This window comes from Exophiala aquamarina, assembly GCF_000709125.1.
Source record: "Exophiala aquamarina CBS 119918 chromosome Unknown aczIA-supercont1.15, whole genome shotgun sequence".
Lineage (NCBI taxonomy): Eukaryota > Fungi > Ascomycota > Eurotiomycetes > Chaetothyriales > Herpotrichiellaceae > Exophiala > Exophiala aquamarina.
In genome coordinates this window covers 347626-368796 of record NW_013550573.1, presented here as the reverse complement: position 1 = coordinate 368796, position 21171 = coordinate 347626, and the positions used below count along the sequence as shown (strand labels likewise).

The window sequence follows — 21171 nt, the reverse complement described above, 5'->3', positions numbered from 1 at the left end:
GGTCGGCCGTCGCTACCAACAGGCATGGGCATGTTATTAGGGAGTTACGGTTTGAAGAAAGAATAGAATTGATGATGATGATGATTGTGGTGGGCAGTGGTGGTGGTCGCTGTGACATTAGTGATGGTGGGTTTTAGTTGGCAACTAGTGGTAACTTTGGAGCAGCCTTAGGCGTGATTAACTAGTACGAGCCCTACTTGTGAGCGACTGGTGACTCCTCAGTTGTACTCCCGGCAGTACAGCAGGTGAGCAATAAGAATAAAGTGGTACGGAGGGAGGTCTTTTGGGCACCGAGTCCATTCTTGGTGCCCGGTCCACCTGCACCGACACCAGCACCTGGATACCACGCCTGCCTGTGCCTATACGCCCACAGCAACTCTGGCGGTTAAAAGGCACTTCCGCACCCTCGCCCTCGCCCTCGCCCTCCTCCATAGATGTGCGACAGGCACGCCACGCTCCCGAGTCTTGCTCGCGCGCCCTTTGCCACCACGTTGCCTCCTGCCCCAGTGACCACGGGAGGAAACGCTTGACTCTGCTTCAGCTCGTGGAGTCCACGAGGCATATTTTCCAGGGAAACAGGAACCCGAATCCATGCGAACGGGTAGGCTACAAATTGATTTGATATACAGTGCGTCGATGTGGGTGAGATTACCGCATGCATACAAGACAGGCACTTGCTCGTGCCACAACTCACGAATTGCTGTAGTTTTAGCTTTTCGTTAGCCCTACAAGGGAAAAAGGGACAGACAAGGCCTAGGGAACCCATAGGGGGAGGCAACGGCTTAGCTAGTCAGTGAGTTTAGGCCCCTGGTCGGCCCCCCACCCACCCCCTGCACCTGGTTTTTATGGGCCTCAGGCAGCAAGCAGCCCGAGGCATGTCATGTCACGTCATCCAAAAGGCCTTGCCTTGTACTCGTACTCGTAAGTTGTGGGTGCTTGAAGACTTAGGGTACATAGATAATAGAAACTGATCTGGTCAAACCAAGTATTTATTGTGCTGGGCAACAATCATGGATCTTCTTCCCGGACATATTCTCCGGCAGGAAGCCCTGGACTCCGTATTTTATGGAATCTGGAACCAAGTTCTCTTGTCGCATCTTGCAACCATTTCCCCTTGTCTAGATGCTGCTGTATCTACATAGTTAGAGTCGCTGTCTCTGCTTCACCACCCACCAACTAGTTACTGCCTGCGATGCGAGCAGCCTAAAGCATAGGGCTGCAGCAATTATAGAACACAACGCATATCCGGCATCCATCCGTCCCCCGAGACAAGACATGCATTAGGTAGGAATAGACGTAGCTTTGCCCGGACATGCACCGTTTGATGCATCGTTCGGGTGTCCACTACGAGGTATCTACTATGGAGTGCTAGCACTGGTAATACATTATCTGCAGCCGAGCAGTGAGGTGTGAGGGTACGGAGTTTTAGCTGAGAGTGTCAGACTGCGGATCAGCAACAGACAGAAACATCAATCGCACAAAAGTGCAACACACACTCACCCAACCCTCCATCCCTCCAGGTCTCCAACAACTCCGACACTCTCACGGCCACGCTCACTCTCACTCCCTACGCGCTTCGGAACACCGTTCGCTGGCTTGCTGATTTCCCGCTCCCGCTGGCCTATCGCTAACACTGCCGAGTGGGCCGACTACATACATAGTTGGGTATCAATTATTGTCCGATTGTACCAAGTACTCGGTATTGATTTGATATGTTTGTGCACGTTGTAGCGCTGCCTTCTGACAGTGACGAATCTGCGTCCTCGCCCTGGTTTGATGCTCTAATCTTCGCTCCTTTTGCTCCTCTTCTCTAGTATCAATCAATCACTCAATGGCGCCGTAGCCGGCATCAAACTCATGACCCCTCTTCCAAAGAACTCGCTGACCGTGCCAAATCGATTGGTGCTACGGCCCAGTGCCGCTTTGAACAACTCATGCTGCTCCGTGCTCTCAACCTGCTGTCGGCGGATCGTCTTGATTGTATCGTTCCCGGGCTTGCAGATCGGACAATCCACCTGCTCGTCTCCATTCCCGCCTGCCCCAAAGCCCGGCTTGTTCAAACATTCCTGATGGAACGAGTGCTTACACATGAAATGCACCGTCGGGAGCGTCAGGTTCCGCCCGCACGAAGAGCATCGCCGTGCTTGAAATACCACCGGCTTCGACTCGAGATCTACGAGTTCCGACTTTTTGCTCGCCGTTTCAGTCCGATACGACTCAATCAGCCGTCGATTGCTTTGTATTTCTTTTCTTTCTCGAGAAACATTTTCCGCAAGGTAGGCCTTGACCATGCCCATCGTGACTGCACCACCTTGTGATAGCACTTTGACCACCTGTAGCGGGGCCATGAGGTTTTCTTCGTCGATTCTTCGCAATACCGTTTGGAGTTCCTCCTTGACTCCGGGTTCCTGCAGCACTTCGGCAGATGACGAAAAATATCCCAAAGCTAGGGGGTAGAGACTTGGGTCTTGAGTCGCATATTTGCGAAGAGCGGAGATGGCTCCAGATGTGTCCTTCGCAGAAGTAAAAGACCGAAAGATATCCGCATATAAACGTGCCCGTTCGCGAACAAGCGTCGTCCCAAGTGGAAAGCGTGAAAGCGAAGACAAGAGCAACACGTTCGAAGTATCAATCGGCGAGTCATCTGAAGTTGCACTCTGTCCAGTGGCTATCAGGCTACTGGCCTTCGCTTGCCATTTGGTCTTGCCTGACCCGTCGCTTGCATCGTTGGCAGCCTCAAGATACATCTCGAATAACGTGGTCGACAGATCCTCGCGGTCCTGCTTCGATAAATTCTCTTGCGCAATGAGTGCTTCTAGGAAGTTGATGAATTGCGACGGGTGCGCGAGGAAGGATGAAAATGCCGTTCGAGGTCGAGGTGCCGCATACGAGGGGATTTCTTCCTTCCCAGCATCCCCATGATCTGCTGTCTCAGTCTCGACAACTTGCCCCGGAGCTTGTGTGTCCGCACGTGGCAACCGGTGGTGCATGAAAGGGAGAGTCCAAAGTGCTGATAGACTCTGAAAGGTGCCGCCTCCTGTTTGTGCTTGGACCTCTGAAACTGCCGGTACATCCTCCTTGGGTTTATACCGCCCGGTGTAATATTGAATAAACAGATTGGTGGTCTCCTCTGGACAGTGCTCGATCAGGCTACGAGCGTATTTCATCAGGACTGGATACGCAGTCTCCGGTTCAAGCCGCCAGATGAATTGCAGGGCTTCCGCATACTTCTTCGAGTCTTCGATCAATATGTCGATCACAAGTTCATTCTCGCCATGCTTGGTGGCAAGGTAGGCAGCTTGTTCATAATACCTACCCTGACGACACATCGCAATCGCCGTCTCCACGTCAAATGTGGCACTTCCAGGTGTTCTGATGAAGGCATCTAACTTCTCCGTGTCCTTCAATTTAGCGTAACAGTTCAACAGCAACGTCGTGTGATCAGCGGTAGCCTTGTCATGCTCGTGGAGTTCTTCCAGATAGTCAATCAAATTGTGGATTCTTTGAGTGTCTAAAAACCGACGTATGACTTGTGAAGGTTCGGTGTTGTCTATAGCTCGCAGATACTGTTGCATCGCCGTGTCATAGTCACCCTTCTGGTACAGGTAGTCCCCGTACTTTCTGAAGATGATATTCTGTTGGACCTTGTCGGCACCGAACTTCTGGGCGAGGTTGATGGCGTGGATGTAGAGATTACGCTGATAGAGAATCTCGAGCTTTTGCTGCAGGCTTTTCTCCTGATATCTGTACAGCTATGGCAGGTGTCAGTCATATACATATCTTGTTTGATGCATCCTTCACTCACCTTGCCATCGATGGTCAACAGAAACAGCTCACCCCATTCGACGAAAACTTCCTTGACCTGTGCAGACAGAGATTCTGTATGAGCAATGTACTTCAAGTCGGTGTCGAGCAAAGTGAACGAAGAGCTGCTGAATAGCTCGTCTATCTCGTCACCTCCAAGTCGCCTAAACGTCTTGGATTTGGACATTTGAGCAACACGCGGTGGGCAGACCAAACCAACATACTCCTTGAACACCTTGACAATCTTCTTCGGTCCCTCAAATGCATAACTGGGTCCACGGCCATTGGGACCATAGTAGTAGACGGCGTCTTCTCTGGCGATGATGACATCTTCATTCTCCCTATCCAGAGTCATGCAGCCGACGCTGGCACCCTTGTTATCGACCGTGCGAACCGGTTGCCCTTGACCTTTGCCGGAGATGACGAGACTGCATATCCGCGCGGTGTTCGCGATGTAGAGAGTCTTGGTCGCGCCTTGACGGGCCTCTAGACCCGTAATTGGATCTTCCGACTCAAAGACGGTGCGCTGCTTTGTTCCCCGATCGTGGATGAAGTCGCCCCGTATGACTGTGACCGAACCATTTGCAAAACCCACTGCAACCTGACTCAAGTCATCCAGTACAACAAGCGCAGATGTAGGGAACTGTCTCCTGCCGTTCTGCACAGCAACAGTGCATAGACACTTTGGACCACCTGTCTTTTTTTCTGTCTTATCCAGCGCCCAAACTTTCAACGAGGGATCCATGGAGAGGTTCTCCGAGACGGTCACAAGAAAGGCAGTATCGGGAATGTGTCGCACGTGGGTGATGGACCCATCATCCGTGTCTGAGGCTTGAAAGGTGCGGACAACTTTCAGCGCTTTGGAGAGGATGCGCACCGAGCCGTCCGAGGAACCCAGAAATAGAGAGTCGGATCCGGTTGCCAGGGATATGACATCGTTCTATTATACAATCAGAAAGACTTGGCCGGCACTGTAGGCAAGTTGATACGCACATCAAAAACGTAGGACCCATCTTCGTCCGCAGGCACAGGGACCTGCGAGACCTGGAAGAATGGAAACGCTTTCCAGCTGGTGAGCGCCATGGTTTTCTCTCACCGCGAAAGTCGAACAGCTGCAGCTAGACAGCCCATCATAGATGTGAACCAGATCCCAAGCCCGTATATCGAGCGTGGTAGTAATATGGAGAGAGAGCCTTGTGAACTGGTTGGTGGTGGTGCAGCGTGACGTATCACGAGTCGCGGCTACACCCGGTATTTCGGTGGTACCTAACACCAGCCTTGGCTAACAGTTTGGTAGGAGCCTCACCGAGGCCTTGCGACTAATTAGTTAAGCTCATAGCCTCGCTCTCTTACTCGTAAGTTATCCGGCACCAAATCCAGCACTGCAGCGCCCATTGCGCCCGCACTGTCCGAGGATTACTCTAATCACTCTCAGGGGATTAATCGTCCCAGAAAGCTATTTGAATCACGTTATATCATGTTTCGGATTATATACCAACATCTGGCGTCCATCTAGAGGTAAATACAACAACGAGTTTTTTAATCCATCCCATTGTCATCAGAACTGGACCGAACGCCTGCCTCGTCAGGACCGGGGCAAGTATCGTAACAATTTCATCTCGAGTCATTAATGGTCATGCGGCCGGCAACCTTTCAGCAGGGCTCACTGTTCCCAGCTGAACCTTGGACCTGGGCTCTTTAAAGCTGCAGGGGGACTAGCAGGCTGCTCCTCTGCAACGGCGGTCAGACCTTGCTCAACAAACCTGCTTCCAGTACTAGGCGATCTTGATAGTGGTCGCCCATTCAGTTGTGGCACCATCAGATTGCCACTACTGCTGTTTGTTGGAGATCCATTGCTGGATATTCTAGGGCTTCGATCCTGCAGTGGTCTTGTCGCTGCGGCTTCCGGTGAAATTGGACTGGAGAGTGCTTTGCTGTTACTGGACTGTCGCGAGTGCCCATTACTGCTCCCATCTACCGGGCTGATACCCTGCTCCCCAGAAGAGACTGTTCCGAAGCCGTGGCTGTGTCTCGGAGTGTAAGGGCTAATACTATCGCTAAATCTATTGTTGGCATCTGCAGGTGAATAGGGAGGGACTGGAGAGGCAGAGCGTTGACTGCCTCCACCAGCAATAGCCGCTGCTTCTGCTGCTTTCGTGGATACGTCTCGATTGTCAAGTTCTGCTGGATCTCTCGGATCATTTCGTGCAATTGCTTTGTCCCTTTGGAAATAGGTTGATGAAACATCTTCGACTGCGGCCATTTCAAAACGAGTGGCGGATGAATCTGCTGGGACTTCGGTAGGATGTCGCTTATCGCCAAGAAGTTCGGACACCGATGTCTTTGGACTAGGTGCTAGGTGTAGTCTGGTGAACAAGCTACGCTTCTTTGGGTGCTCATTTGCTTCATCGCCAACAGGACATTTCTTCTTGATGCAGAAATACCATAAGGCGGCTGTTGCGAGCAACGCAATAATTACAGCTCCTACAGCAATCCCCACCTTTGCACCTGTAGAAAGAGCCGAGGATGTCACAGAGGACACAGAAGGTCCTGGCCAAATGCTGTTCTCGGGTCGAGTAATGGACAGGAGGTTGACATTGTTGACGGCCTCGACTGTAAAGACGGCCTGGGACAAGGAGAAATTGTTACGCTCGTAATCAACTACCAGATAAGTCTCCTGCAAGAAGGAGCGGCCAATTATATACTGTGTTGGGTCGGCGGTTTTGCGCAGTGGAAAGTAACTGGTAGGTGGAGAGGTGAAGTTGGCGTCAAGATTCGGAAATGGATACGACAACTGTAAGTTGAATGCGTCGTACGGTAAAGTAAGGTCAAGGTTACTAGAGCTTCCAGGGAGATTGCCGATTGCAAAAGTAAATGTCAAGTTCCAGGATTTGAGATCATTCGGTGATGAGTCGTTGTTGTACAAGTAAAGTTGAAGGGTATCATTATAAGTGAGATTGAGTGCCTGTGCAAAGTTATCGCAGATGGCCTCTGGTAGCCATAGGAAAGGAGTTGAAGAGTCAATCGTAAATGTATCAGCCTGAAAGCTATCAGACAAAGATACCGGATTGGAATTCCAGTTCACAGGAAGCGAGGCATCGTTAGGTGGGTTTGCCGACACCGAGATTGAGTTGATGGCTACAACAGGAGCGTAGTCTGTTCTCAAGGTGAAAGTCATATTATTAGGGATGAATCGATTTGCGTCAACGCCCCCCAGGGTCAGAGATGCTGGAACGCTCTTCAAACCTATCTAGTGATTAGTTCTGGGATTGAAGTGATGGGGGACAAGAAGCGTAACGTACGATAGAAAGCACCAGCGGTGTATCCATAGCTGTGGCTTGGAATAAAGCTGCCATTCTGGACAAGGCTGGATAACAAGGGCAGATGGTTCTCGGTCCCGTCGAAGCGAGTCTGCTGTACGCCGAGTCCTAGGCTTCCGATCCAGTGTTCAGTGGAATTGACCAAGGCAACAATTTGGTCAGCTGTAGAAACGTCGTCACTCAAGTAGATGGTATCCATGCCATAGTAACCAAAGCCAGTGTCATGGGAATTGAGCTCATAAGGTCCGCGTTCCTGGAAAGTGGTGGATTGATTGGCAGAAAAGAGCCCACCTCTCTGGTTCGTACAGGCCGAGGTTCCGTCACAACCAGCAGGGCCTACAACCCAAGTTTCTTGACTCAATGTGCTGGGAAGAAGCGAGACATATTGTTGCGGTGTACCGACGCGAATGTTGACGGGTGACCAAGCACCATCATAACCGAGAAAAGTCGAGCCTGTTGTCGCGACGATAGGCTGTGGGACGCGCAAGTCGGCGAGGCAAGGGTGGAAGAGCAAGTCGAGAATGATCAGCGATAGCCATTGACCGACGTGCGAACGTGACAAGAACGACAAGTGAGAGCAAGGCCGCATTGTGTCGCGAGCGTGCCAGGCTTTGACATCTACATGCCAGGCTGAGTGCGCAATCGGTAAAAAGCGAAAGGTCTGTAGAGTGAGTGTAGTTCAGCAACGGGGTAATGTGGAGGGTGCTTTAGTAATACTGTCACTGCCGTTGGAATGCGGAAAGGAGATATATGGATGGGCAACGAGAGGACGTCTATACGACAAAGCGAATGTTCCGATGGAAACAAAATTCGAGGAAACAGGACTCGCAGTCAAAAGTAGGATGAACAGTAATATCGTGTCGTGCTTGCACGGAAGCGGCTGCGACTGAACAGTGAGATGTGAGCAGTACGAAGGACGGAGCAGTGGTAGAGCCAGACTGCGGCTGTTTGGACCCTAACCCAATACGGATTGCCTCGTACCTACGCGTACCAGGCACGCACTCGTCAGGCAAGTGGGGGTATCTTTGGGGGGGATTATCCTGGGGGGCGACTGGCCTACAGCTGATTTGATACTGCTCGGTAAAGGCTAAAGGCTCGAAAGTGCCGAGAGCCTAACAATTACGGCCTCGTACGATACCGACCAACGCGATGGGTACATGTATTATTGGGGCTCGCTGCTCCACACATCCAGGCATCATGGTACCAATTGCAGCTCAGAGGGCTGACATCTCGGGCCATGCCACCCAGCATGCATGCATGCTCTTGGTTCCTGAGTCCTGAGTTCTGACAGAGGACATGTTTCAGAATGGGTGAGTCAAAACTCCCTGGCTCACCAACTTTGTGCGAGTACGGATGTGGATGGCACCTGATGGTCTGAGAGCTCATATTACATTATCCACCGGTGCTTCTTTTGGCTGTGATCAAAAGCATCCATACCACACCAGGTCTCTCTCGGGCGTAGGGACAGCGAGTCCTGGAGAGGCACTGGCGTACATCGTGGTGTTCGGTTTTTTCGAGGCATGACGCTAGCGACCTACAGTTGTGGACAAAACCCGCTGAGATGAAGGGTACCTTGACAACCTGGAGCGGCCGTCACGTCCCTCAGCGACGGAGCACCGGGTACGAGGGTCGGTGTGCCCTTGATAAACCTACCGCGTACCGCATGTGCGAGCACTCGACGCTCGTAGACTCGAAGAGTCCTGGCAGGTATTATTGAGTACGACCGTTCGGGACCCCCGGCCCCGGGCCACTGGACCACCCTTCGGGTTGCCCACAACTCAAAGGAAGCCAGACTTGGACCTTCCGGATGCGGCAGTTTAGCAGGTTTCCTCGCCCAAACACTTGAAGTCCACTGCAGTCCACTCCAGTGGCAGCCAAGCTTCCTCAGACCGATCAAGGTTACCACTACCATCAACATTCTCAACTGCGACATTGGACGTTTGAAATGATGGTGATGGACTCACCTCGCTAGTTGCTTCCCAGGAACGGAGTTTTTCCTGAGACCAAGGTATGAGAAAAGCGTAATCAAGGACTGCAAGAAAGTAGGAGTCCTCGTAATGTTGGTGCTCGGGTCCTCGCCACATTTGAAGCAATATGCATCTTAGGGTCTGAGAGGAGGTGTTCGTATTCCAGAAGGAACGGCGTGTCTCAGGTCATACAGCCACTCTCTAGCAAGAGTGCTGTTGGGGCTCTGGCCCTTTATTGCTAGCCACCGGCATGAATTTTGATCCTGTTGCAGGCCACATTACGGAGTACGAACACAGGGAAAAAAACAAGTTAGCCTTGCCAGGCTCCGAAGACCCCTGCAGTGATCAATCGATAAAGAGGTGGGAGGAGTCAGCCTGAGATGAGGATGATTTGAGGCCAGCGAGGGCAAAGGGCCACTTAGCACTCAAGCACTGTGCAGGTTATGTCGGCTAAGGACACAAGCTTGAGCCTAACGGCAAGCTAAAGTGGCCTTTTAACCAGGGGGCCCCAGGGAGTTCCACGGACCAAGCAGCAGATGACGAGTTGGCTGGGTTTGGCTGGCTGTCAATTGCTTGGACCTGCTTCAAGGATTCGGGGAGTTTCCAGTCGAACTCGGCACCTGCGGGGCCACCAGTAGGCTGTCAGTGCCCCGTACCAGCCTACCAGGGGCCAGGGCAGATGGGCTTTTCAGCCGTGTTCGTTGGTGAGCCTTTCGCCTCCGGGCGGGGAATTCAATTTCTTGGGTCAGCGACTCCGAGGTCGTCACCCATTCAACTGTCCCCATACCCGTGCCGTCACGCAAACTTGAGACTGGGAACCACATGGACACGAAGGCAATCCCCCAATTTGTAAAATCAGGTTGCGGGGGGCTGTAGCAGCAATCAGGAGGCATCACTGCCACATCAGGTCAGGTTATCACGCAGCACCCGGCACATCAAGCTGATTCAAGCCTGGACATCCATCAGATTGATGCTCTGGCACTTCCTGACACCCTGCAAGTCCAATCCCCGCTAACTGATAATGGCACATTGAGTGGCCGGATTGACGACCGGTGAAAAGAGAGCCACTTTGGATCCTCTAGGCTATCCAAATCAGATGCAAATCATGCCTTGGTTTAGGTTGTTTTCCTGCTCGAACTTGGATAGTCCCGGGCGTGGACCCTAGTAGGAGTACATTAGGGACCTGCACCCCTGCCCATACTTCTGCCACCGCCCGGTGCCCAGGCGCTACCTCGTTCGGGTTGGTAACTTGATACTGGCAGCCCCCAAGCGTTCAGCCTCCAAACTTCGAGACGGGCCAACGACGCGATTGAGGTTTCTTAGTCCGAACTGGGCACTTGGTCTGTCTTCTTTTCTCTTGTGGACGCCGGACCTCTTACCTCATCTCTTATGTTCGATAGCGTCGCCCATGGCCACAGGTCTTCACTCGCTAACATCACTCGTTTCGCCGTGCTTTCTGGTGCTTCAGTTCTGCGCAGCGAGGTGGTCTCTTGAACAGTGAGGCAAGAGTTGCGTCTATCACGCTCCTCCCTCGGCTCTACCACCGCAACAGTGGCTCCTTCCACTCATCCAACCTTGCTATCTCAAACTGGAGTGCGACGAAAAGGTACCACGACATCTCTCGATAGTCGCTGCCCCTGGGGCCTCAGGGCACACGAACAACCTCTCCTTGAGACGATGGTATTATAAGGGACTCCAGGCAGATTCAGGAAGTGCACGCTGGCACACACGTTCGTTTATTCTACTTCACAACCCACCCTCGTTTACAACACGCAGAAACGCACAATTATCTGCATCCCTAGTCACATCAGCACCATGCATAAAACCAGCAGTGTCGTTCTGTCGTCGCTACTTATTGCGCACGCCCTGAGTCTCGATCCAGCGCCACAGCTCAGATATATGCGAAGAGGCAGTCCATTCGCTAACACTACCATCACCACCACGTCCACCACCACCGCCGCCGCCGCAACTACCCAATCGAATAGTGCAGCCTCGACCACCACGTTTCTTCTTCCCTCAGCCAGTGCAGCACCACGAATTGCAGAGCCGTCTACAAGTGAGGAATCACCGATAGGGCTCGTACCAACATTGAGTCTACCCAACCTTCCCCCATTCCCCTTTCCAAATGTGTCAACCACAGAACCGACATGCGTTGGCTTCGCTACCTATTACAACTCAGTGCCTCCTACTGTCTTCCTTACGGTTACCGAAGGCTATGATGTGACCGTCACAGCGGCCGATGTATCCGTGGCTGCAGCGGAGACTCTTATCACCCCCTTACCTCCCTGTGAAAGTACCATCATGTCGGTTTTCGAAAACACATTTCCCGAAGCTACACCCATGGGCGGCCCCGAGGGCCTGACTGCGCAAAAGTCTTCCCAAAATGGTCTTAATCAACCCTTTGGGTCAAGAACTTTAGATCTGCCCGCCTTTGCGACTTTCTATCCACCAGCTGTCCCGTTTCCTTCAGCCGATACCTCGACAGCGCCGTCCAACAATGTGGCCACGCTCACCACCCCAGTAACCGCACCGTATTCGAGCGTGCCCTATACTAGCACTGTTATTGTTACCAAGAAGACCCCCGTAACAGTGATAGTCCCTCCAGCCACCTCGCCAGGTGTCAATTTCCAAGACCCCCCGTCAACAGCTAATGGTGCACAAAACACAATCCCCTCCCCACCAAGGGTGCCCAGCGGTCCTGGTACAAGACCAAATGGCAATAACAACATCGCCGCTCCTTCCACGACGAAGCCGCTTGTAACATCCTCTGGTTTCTCAGGAGCAATAGGCGAACCTCCTCGCACCATCACCATCAATGGTATCCCTATCTTTGTGCTCCCATCGACTGTTGTCATTGGAGACCACAGCTTTGCTATTCCTACTTCTGCGCGGACATCCTTCCAGGTCAACGGTGTTGGATTCGGCCTCGGTCCTTCAGAAATCGCTGCCCCAGGCACAACCATCACCTTCGCACTACCGCCGCAAGGTCAAATAACAACTATTACACCCCGTCCCACTTCTACCACTGTACCTGTGGGAGATGGGCAGACTTTGATTGTTGGGCAGACCGTCGCCGTCATCGCCGGTACCACATACAGAATCGGCCAAGACGCGCCTGCAACCACGATCACGGTCGATGACACCACGATCTCGGTGGGTTCCAACGGAGTGGCTCTGCCTAGAACAGTTGTTTCTCCCGTGGGCGCTACTGCTTCACGCTACGTGATTTACACCGTCAATGGCTTCACTTTTTCGGTCGACGACAACGAGGCAGTCCTCAGCAGTACCACTTACAGAATCGGATCCGATGCCCCACAGACAACAACTGTGGTTAGTGGCGAGACTGTCTCATTCGGACCGGACGGAATAGGTCTGCATTCAACTACCATTGCTCCAACTGCTGTTCCCACGGCAGCAACTGGAGCACGGTCTACGGATTCAGCATCTGCCACGGGGAGTGCTACTGAAAATGGTGCTGCTCTCACCAGCTTGAGGATACCGATCTCCGAATTGCTTGGATGGTATTTAATAGCGACATGTGTGCTGTACAATATTCTCTTGTGACATGATATATTTACGAATGCAGCGATTAGGCCTTGTCTCTAATTGAAGAGGAGGCCCTTACGAAGATCCAACCCGTTGAAATTAGCGTGGAATGTGGTAAACTGTTTTTGTTTTGGAATCAATGAGTTGGTTATGCTTTTGGATCAGAGATCTTTAGACAGCCTAAATGCAGCATATGTCTGACGATGTTACCTATTTGTTGGGAATGATGGTCTGTTGGAAGGATATTCATCTAGAGCTTTGAAAGATATCATTGCTCGAGAAGCAAATTCACTCCTTGATGGACTGCTTTGGGTTTTTGTTTAGCGATGAGGGCATCTCGGCCCAAGACTGTCATGATGATACCCGGTGATGAGAGGTACATATATAGTGTAATAATCTTGAATCTATTGGACATAGGAATTCCTCTGAACGTAATCTACTCTAAGCTCATATCATAATAAAGTGCCGGCAAAGACACCCAATCCACTCACAATACACGCCATAAGCAGATTGATCTGGTTATTGTCGAGAATATCGTTCCCGGAGTTGATGACCCTGCTCTCGTGTAAATCCGCCTTCGCTTTCTCATCCGTGCTCCTTGACTGCTTTCCCGGACTGTCCGGCACGCTCTGGCTGGGCCGCCGCGTGGGCTTGGTCAAGACCTTCACACCGCCCGCACCTTCTACGATCTTTCCCGAACGCCGATCGATCACAGACGCCTGCAGCATAGCGCCAAGAAAGGAGTCGAGCAGCGTGCCAACACTCCCCAGCACGGTGAGGAGCGCAAACACCTTAAGCAACACGGCCGTCGTCGATCCCCCGACCACGCCGCCGCACACATCCAACAGCAGACAGCAGATGGCAGCAATCACCGCGGCGCCGCCCACGCCAGCCACCAGCCCGGCGAACGACACCCCCCCGTTCGTCCCCGGCGGCACAGTCTTCAACGTCGTGATCAGCACGGGCCTCGTCTTCGAGAGGATCCCCAGTTCGCTCGACAGCGTATCCGCCGTGACAGCCGCGTAGTTGGCCATGATTCCCATCAGGTACAGATCCGCCAGCCTCGTGCCCGCACCCGCTCGGCTCCCGAAACAGCCCTTTGTCCCATCCAGGTCAAGGCCGTCCGCCCACAGATGCAGCAGCACCATGGCACTCGCCGCGGCGCTGTTCGCGAATACCTGGATCGCCGTCCGTGGGCCCTCGCCCCCGGAGCTGCCGCTGCTCGAGAGCGTGAGCGTGGCTTTTATCTCATGCTTGACTTTCGTGGCGCTTGTGCCCAGCAGGAAGAATGTCAGGAGCAGGAGGAACGGGATGGGCGACGGGTGCAGGGCATGGATCGTGGCAGTGGCTCCCGCGGAGACAAGCCCCAGCGGTGTTAGGGACTTGCGCCGGTGGGCTCGGATGATTATGAAGGCCGCTGTCGGGACGGCGACTACTGCTTTCATGGTTGGATGTTTTTGGTGGTGGTGGTGGTTGTTGTAGTGGGGGTGGAGGAAAGGGACGCAGGTTGTGCTAGTGGAGGGAGGAGGAATGTTGAACAGGGGAGAGTACTACAGGGAATTCGATGTGCTGGAGTGCCGCCTCCCTTGCGCACTGTAGTCTATGTGCTGCACGAGGTGTCCGGTACACAAAGCTTGAGGATTATGTGAGTTGACGAGGCAGCAATGTTGGAGCGTTTTCGGGGTCCAAGTACGGATTACTCGTACTGTAATTAATTTCGGATGTATCAGATGTCGCAGCCCGCCGAAGTTCAGCCGTGGCTAGAGGGAGAAACGCAAAATAACGTGTCTCTGGTACGGTGCCAGTATTATTTATTGTTATTGTGGCTGCCAAAGCTACCATCAAACGAATAAACAATCATTACTTTGGGAGGACTCGAGAGGTATCAAAATAAACAAATATATGCACAGACGATAGAGGCTATTTCTATCCTTGATTACGGCTCGTCAAGGCTGTCCTATTCTGGTTCGGAAGCCGAGCACCAGAACCAAGCCGAGAGGATGTATGTAGGCCCGTATCCGTGCCATGGTGTGGGCAAAGCACCCAATAGGCGACACTTTGATATACTCGGGTAAAAGACAGGATCAGCCCGTCCGCAAAGTGCCAGTGTAGATATGAGGATATAATTTCAGGTTGCTGTTTGGGAAGTAGAGACTACAGGACGTGGACCCCGGATGGGTGAGCTGAGTTACGTCACATGAGGCCGCGATTCCCAGACACCGATCTCCTAACAAAACATATTAAACATTATTATTAGCTTGTGCTCCTCTTCCCTCCCGCATTATATCCAACGCACCCGAGGATATCTCCACGAGAGATTGTCAAACATGATCTCGCATGGCCTTGACCTCGAGAATGTTCCGATCATGCCTAGCTAGGCCCCGCCTGAAGTGGTTGGATACCTCAGCCGCAGCAGTAGCCATCTCTCCTCCTCTCAGACTCAGACCTGGAGGCCGCAGTCTCCATCTGGCACCGCCGTTTCTCCTCGATGATTATATACCGCGATACCAGCTGCTGTCATCCACAGACGCGGCCAAGAAAAGATCCAAAGCCTATGCCCACCTCCGGCAATGCAACCTCTGCCCTCGCCTCTGCAATGTCAACCGCTACGAGACGACGGGACACTGTCTGATCGGTGCCGAGACAGTCAAGGTGTCGACCATCGCACCGCATTTCGGTGAAGAGCCGTGTCTACAAGGCCATAATGGCTCTGGGTCAGTTTTCTTCTCCGGCTGCAACCTGCGCTGCGTGTTTTGTCAGAATCATGACATTGCCCATCAGAAGAGCGGGTTCGATCTGACGCCTGAGGAGCTTGCAAATTGGATGCTGAAGCTACAGGAGGTGGGTGGCGTGCATAACATCAATTTTGTCACACCAGAGCACGTCGTACCGCAGGTCGCACTGGCCATCCTCACCGCACGAGATTTAGGACTGAAAGTCCCTATCGTCTACAACACCAGTGCATTTGACAGTCTGGAAAGTCTCCACCTGATGGACGGCCTTGTAGATATCTACCTCCCAGATTTCAAGGTTTGGAACAACGATACAAGCAAAAGGCTCCTCAAGGCGGATGCCTATGCGGACGCCGCCAGGGAGAGTATACAAGAAATGTACCGACAGGTGGGTCATCTGTGCTTCACAGGTGACGGTATCGCGAAGAAAGGCGTGCTCGTGCGTCATCTGGTCATGCCCGGCAAAGAACAAGAAGGCGTGGAGATAATGAACTGGCTGGCCAGTGCCCTAGGAAAGGATGTCTTTGTCAATGTCATGGAGCAGTATTTCCCTACCGCCCATGTCGGGAAGGAGAAGAGGGGCGCCAGCGTCAAAGAGAAGCGTTACTCTGAAATCGATCGCGCTGTCAATCGCGATGAAATCAACGCCGTGCAGAAGGCAGCAATAGATGTTGGCCTCTGGAGGTTCGCTGAGGCTGCAAGACATGGTGGTTGGAATGTGTGAAGTGACATGTCAGCGACCAATTGGACAGAGACTCTTTTGTCCTGCATTCCTGGCCCCGGGTTCTGCGATAAGCCTTGCTTGACTGGCTAGCCTTGTTTCTTTGTCGAATCCACTTATCAGCACGGTCAACTGCACAGAGCCGTTCATACGCCGGCTTCGGCCATGGAGCCGTTGACAGTTCTCTGTCGATATGTCACATCCCTCAGATCTTCAAAGAGATTGATTGCTCCCTATCATCCTCTCTAATTAAACAAAATCTATCGGAAGGCCATGTCGATGCACCACGATGGGATTGCCTCTGATCCGCCGAGTCTGTGCACGGTCCAGCACTCAATTCTCCAGCAAGAGAGACTCTATCTACTCCGAGCGCTCGCCAACGAAGAGCGACGCAAAGAAAGATTGACTTCAATACTGAACAAGATGGAAGCTGTTCTTGCCACCACTGACCAGAGGCCGAGCGAGCAAACAAAAAGACTAGAAAGGAGCCTGAAAACCACCCGATCGAAATTGACGAGATGCGAGAGTGCCGGCCAAGCTCTTTGTAACAATCTCGACGCCGTCGTGGCGCAGATGCAGAGACTGGATGACCACCAGTGGCGGCGTGCGCACGACGAGTATGCTCAACAAACACAACACGGTTTGATGACCAGTCTATCTCGTCCAGCTGCTTCTGCATACCACGTGTTGTCTCCACCAGCAACTGCACCTTCCATGCAAATGCAGCCGTTCTACACAAACACACTGCCCCCGATGCAAGTAGCAGGTGCCTGCTACCAGCCCACCAGCAACGCTTTATCGCACCCCATCGATCAAACAACCATCTTCCCAGTTCCTGCTACCCCGATTTTGCGACCGCTCCGGTATTCCAGCCTTAACCCATTCCAACCACGCTGCCGCCCAGACATCCTTCCCAGCATCAGTTCAAGAGATCAAGAATATTACTGTAACGGAACGATAAGTCCTATGGACGAGGTGTCGACTTACTCTCTGAACCCATGGACTGCACCCGCACTTTCACCCACCTTGTCGGCAACTTTCGTCCCTCCCGCCACGCAAGTCTTCGACCTTGTTCGAGGATTGGGAGCGATAGCCATTTCCGGCTCGGAGACTCCCCCATCCCCGGGCCTCTGGCTCAGCGGACTCGCTCCCTATCCACCGCCTGATGGAGTTGCCGGAATGCAGCAGCCACAAGTGCAAGGGGCTGGTAATTCGGGATCCGCGGCGAGGCGCAGGGCTCGGAAGAGACGTTCTGCGTAGTAGATACTGTGGGCTTCGAAGCAGAGCTACCTACAGTGGCAGTTCATCGGGATGGTATGTGCACTCATATAGAGCCCGCAAAAATACATTCTTTGATGAATCATTTCATATCATATCTCTTAGGTTTCTTGTAGATTCTTTCGTACCCTCATTCTCCTGCCGATTACGTACCTACACCATCCCGCCCGATCTCAAACTTACCCAAACCTTTCACCAACCAAAAGCCTCCAAATGCAACGCCACCTCCGCAACATCACCCTTCATGACACCGGTCTGAGCGCGCGCGACAGCGTTTCCAAGCTCGTTCCGCATGCTCCCGGGCCCGCAGCCCACGAAGAAGAGTTTCTTGTTGTTGCTGGCGGAGCGAGCTATCTCGTCGCGCACGATTGTTGCCATGTCCGGACGGCCGCTGTGCAGATCCAGGGGCTCGAAGATTGGTGTGCTGCTAAGCTGCTGTGTTGCGGAGGGAGATGTGTTTTGGTTGGTGGTGGCGGTGGTGGGGTCGTCGATGGTCGAGGAAGGTGAAGGGCTCTTGTGGATTTCGTCGTCGATTTCTTTGCTCTGTGGCATGGGCCGTGATTTAGAATCTTGTAGGTGTGTCGTGGTGATGGGTTTCTCCTCGATGGCCTCCTGCGTAACGTAGAACCTCGAGTTGATCTCTAATCTCGATCCTTCCACTCTCTGCGCCAGTTTCTCCTTCACGCCAGTCAACCAATCCCTCGCCCAGTCGAGATGCTCCTGGTGCTTCACGGCCCAAACCAGCGAGATGCGTTCGACTCTGATCTCCGAGGGTTCCGCGGCCATGATGGATGTTAGCCAGGGGAGACAGACTGTGATGCCTGACCCTCCGGCGACGAGCACAAGGTGGTCATAGAGTCTCTCGATTGGCCTGCCGAGCCCGCCGTATGGCCCGTCAATCCAGACTTCCAGGGCATTATCGGCGTGCTTCGCGCTGAAGGAATCCAAGCGGCGTGTGAATCCTGAATGCGTCCGAGCCAAGAAGGTCAGGGGTACTTGTTTGTGAGGAATTTGAAACACGTCGCCGACTTTCTCCCCTCGCTGCTTGACATTGTTCCTCCTCGAAGGTGCAGGCAACGGGCCGGAAACAATCGTAAATGGATGGTTGTCCAAAAGACTGATTCTTGGAAATCGGAGGAAGCAATGCTGCGATGGCGTCCATGTGAATCCATCGGGTGGGTTCAACACTTCGATCTTGGTCATTCCACCCGGTAAATGAGTAAGCAGGGTGGTGGCTCCTTGGAACCATTCATTCCGGATGTTCATCGGTCTGGTGTACCAGAACAGCCTTGCAAGCCATGAGGCTAGCCACAGCGCCAGTGTAGCCCATAGATATGCCCAGGAGTCTCCCAAGTTTGCGGCGTGCCAAAAGAGAAGGCCCAGATAGGTGATGGCCATCAGAACGTGGGAGAAGTAGAACGTCTCGTACACCCATTGGCGGATGGGTTGTATGGAAAGGAAGACAAGTCCAACGAGCATTGCTAGTGGTGGCACACCGCTATACTGCAGGAGACGCAAGTGTTAATGGGTTAAATTGTTTTCATCATCACTGAGACTTACCATATCGCCACCCATACGTACAGACCACTCAGCATTCAGAGTGGTATATCCATGATCCTGTCCAGGTTGATAGAAGAATGGAATGGTGTGAACCAAGCTCAAGACTAACGTGAACCATCCCACCCAGCGATGAATCACATTTAGCTTCTCATGGCTGATGCCCGTTATCAGGGTTATGACGTTCGCTTTTCCTGCCAAAGCAATCAAAATTGGCGTACACGCGTAAGCCATGAGGCCCGTCCTGGTAGCAATGGGAGGCGAGCCGTAGTGGACGTGCTTTCGATAGTATGGGCGTGCGGCGAAGGTAAGAGCGGCCAAGAACACGACCGTCGCGAGAAGAAGTGAGACTACCCCGAACGATGGAATCTCGAACACGCTCGACCCAGGGAACTCAATGCGTCGATAGGCCAGCCACCGGCCTACTGCGAGTAGTTTTTGCCTCAGCCCAGGTGCTTGGGCGTCTGACAATCGTGACACAGTCGCTTTTCGATCTTGATACTTGTGGTATGCGTAGCTGAGTATGAACAACCCGGTGATGGCAAGGTAGTAGTATGTCGCCCAACGGCCGTACTTGAATCCGTCTGCCCAAGGTATTTTCGCTTGAGACTCAGCGGCGGCAGCCGCGAATGCGAGACAGTCGGACACATTGCATCTGGGATCCGACAATGGTAGGTTCACGATAGTCGGATCTGGGGGTGGCATGTCCATATCCATTGTAAATGACTCGCTGAGGGCAAAGGAACTGCGCGCTCAGACTCAAAGACAAGCTTGATCTCGAAGTTGAAAAGAAAAGGAATGCGGGACTGAAGCCTTGGTCAAGAGTCAAGATCAAGCAAGCCATTCACGTCTTTCACCTTGTCAGCATCCCGACCGCCAAACCAAAGCACGGCCATAGGTAACGCCCTTGTCAGGCCGGACTTTTCACTCCGAAGGTTAGCATCTCCCTGACCCGCTCAACGTGGTATCCAAAAGTGCGAACAAATGCCCAGCCATTCGCATCAACCAGCTAAGATTGTTTTGGCACATGCCTGATGCTCGAGGAACGGGCCCAGACTCGCACCGCTGCGTACGAGTACCATGTATATCTTGTGCCGTGGCATGACGGCTCCACTCGGGGAATGAATGAACCAATCAAGCGCATACGAAAGTGATGTGGAAGTCCTCAGAGGGCTAAAGCATTGGCTAAGCACTTGGTCAAGCTGTAGCAAGCTTTCGAAGTGGTGTGGATCGATTAAGAGAGCAAACTTGCTCATACTACGAAAACTTGCGCATTTTTGCTCTTGAGACAGAGCATGCACGGCTAGCTGCCAAGGCGCTTCGCAGTGTGGTGGGTCATCATGAAGGATCGGCCCAGAAGAGAAAAACACCTGGTAATTAAGTGGAGGTTGTAGCCGGACGGACAGTGATAATTCTCGAAGCGGGCGTTTCGTGGTATTCCCCAATTTTGAAGACGCCCGTGGCTGTCGAATATTTCCCATTACTTGATTTTGCTAAGATGAAAGACACTGTATCCGTTGATCGGATGGACTCGAGGAAGACCCTCGCACCAATGTTCTCTGAAGGGCTCGATCCATCGATTTGAAGCTGAATGGCCAACAAACCTCGAGAGCATGGGTTGATCAAAAAATGAAGAAACAGCAAAATGACAAAGTACATAGTTTGGTATTGAAGGCGGTTTCGGTCGTTGCGCTCTCATGGTCCATTCAGAAATACTAGGTATTCAGGCGCCGTCCGTCCGTACTACCACTTCGACGCGTGTTGTAAGTTGTAAGTCGGTAGCGCGAGAGTTCCATCGCGATGGTTGTTGAGAATACTTGCAGGATGGGAGCACATCCGCGTCCAAATAACCTCCAACCCGGTCAGATTCCCTCGAGCTTCTTTAGATCCGATATGACAGCAGTCGGAGTATGGTTCGAATCTGGTGACTAATATAGATGGTCCCATCAACCACCAGAAGAGTTGCATCACAATCCTGTGAGCATTTCTCGCTCGTTTGAGATTTCCGGTAGGGTGTCAAGTTGGATTATTTTCGATTCGTCGCTGTTCTTGTTGTCTTCTGCATTCGATCCAGAGCTGAAATACCTGAGATAAACCTGATCACAGAAATTGAGTTTATTATTTCGACGTACCTGTTGTTACTCAGATAGTGCGACCCCTGGAAGGCTGAGTGCGGCAGTGAAGTCGTTTTCTCCCCTTTCGATTTTCTCTCACATTCTCTGAAGCTCATGTTCTTTGGTAACAAA

At 52.5% G+C, this 21171-nt stretch overlaps 7 protein-coding genes across 7 annotated transcripts; 3 read left to right on the top strand and 4 right to left on the bottom strand.

The window, feature by feature from the left end:
• Positions 1-1820: 1820 nt before the first annotated feature.
• Positions 1821-4887, bottom strand: A1O9_10918 (uncharacterized protein; the record flags this gene model as incomplete). The annotated part of the gene is made up of 3 exons (XM_013400146.1): positions 1821-3752; positions 3806-4744; positions 4798-4887. 3 exons carry the CDS (start codon positions 4885-4887, stop codon positions 1821-1823), a joined length of 2961 nt encoding a protein of 986 aa, XP_013255600.1.
• A 580-nt stretch (positions 4888-5467) lies between these two features.
• A1O9_10917 (uncharacterized protein) lies at positions 5468-7713 on the bottom strand (the record flags this gene model as incomplete). The annotated part of the gene is made up of 2 exons (XM_013400145.1): positions 5468-7050; positions 7107-7713. 2 exons carry the CDS (start codon positions 7711-7713, stop codon positions 5468-5470), a joined length of 2190 nt encoding a protein of 729 aa, XP_013255599.1.
• A 3193-nt stretch (positions 7714-10906) lies between these two features.
• Positions 10907-12655, top strand: A1O9_10916 (uncharacterized protein; the record flags this gene model as incomplete). The annotated part of the gene is made up of 1 exon (XM_013400144.1): positions 10907-12655. The coding sequence occupies one exon, from the start codon at positions 10907-10909 to the stop codon at positions 12653-12655; it is 1749 nt and encodes a 582-aa protein (XP_013255598.1).
• Positions 12656-13089: 434 nt separating this feature from the next.
• Positions 13090-14082, bottom strand: A1O9_10915 (uncharacterized protein; the record flags this gene model as incomplete). Its single annotated transcript, XM_013400143.1, has 1 exon — positions 13090-14082. One exon carries the CDS (start codon positions 14080-14082, stop codon positions 13090-13092), a length of 993 nt encoding a protein of 330 aa, XP_013255597.1.
• A 910-nt stretch (positions 14083-14992) lies between these two features.
• Positions 14993-16093, top strand: A1O9_10914 (pyruvate formate lyase activating enzyme; the record flags this gene model as incomplete). The annotated part of the gene is made up of 1 exon (XM_013400142.1): positions 14993-16093. One exon carries the CDS (start codon positions 14993-14995, stop codon positions 16091-16093), a length of 1101 nt encoding a protein of 366 aa, XP_013255596.1.
• A 270-nt stretch (positions 16094-16363) lies between these two features.
• Positions 16364-17350, top strand: A1O9_10913 (uncharacterized protein; the record flags this gene model as incomplete). Its single annotated transcript, XM_013400141.1, has 1 exon — positions 16364-17350. One exon carries the CDS (start codon positions 16364-16366, stop codon positions 17348-17350), a length of 987 nt encoding a protein of 328 aa, XP_013255595.1.
• Positions 17351-17560: 210 nt separating this feature from the next.
• A1O9_10912 (uncharacterized protein) lies at positions 17561-19642 on the bottom strand (the record flags this gene model as incomplete). Its single annotated transcript, XM_013400140.1, has 2 exons — positions 17561-18871; positions 18929-19642. 2 exons carry the CDS (start codon positions 19640-19642, stop codon positions 17561-17563), a joined length of 2025 nt encoding a protein of 674 aa, XP_013255594.1.
• Between the last annotated feature and the right edge of the window lie 1529 nt (positions 19643-21171).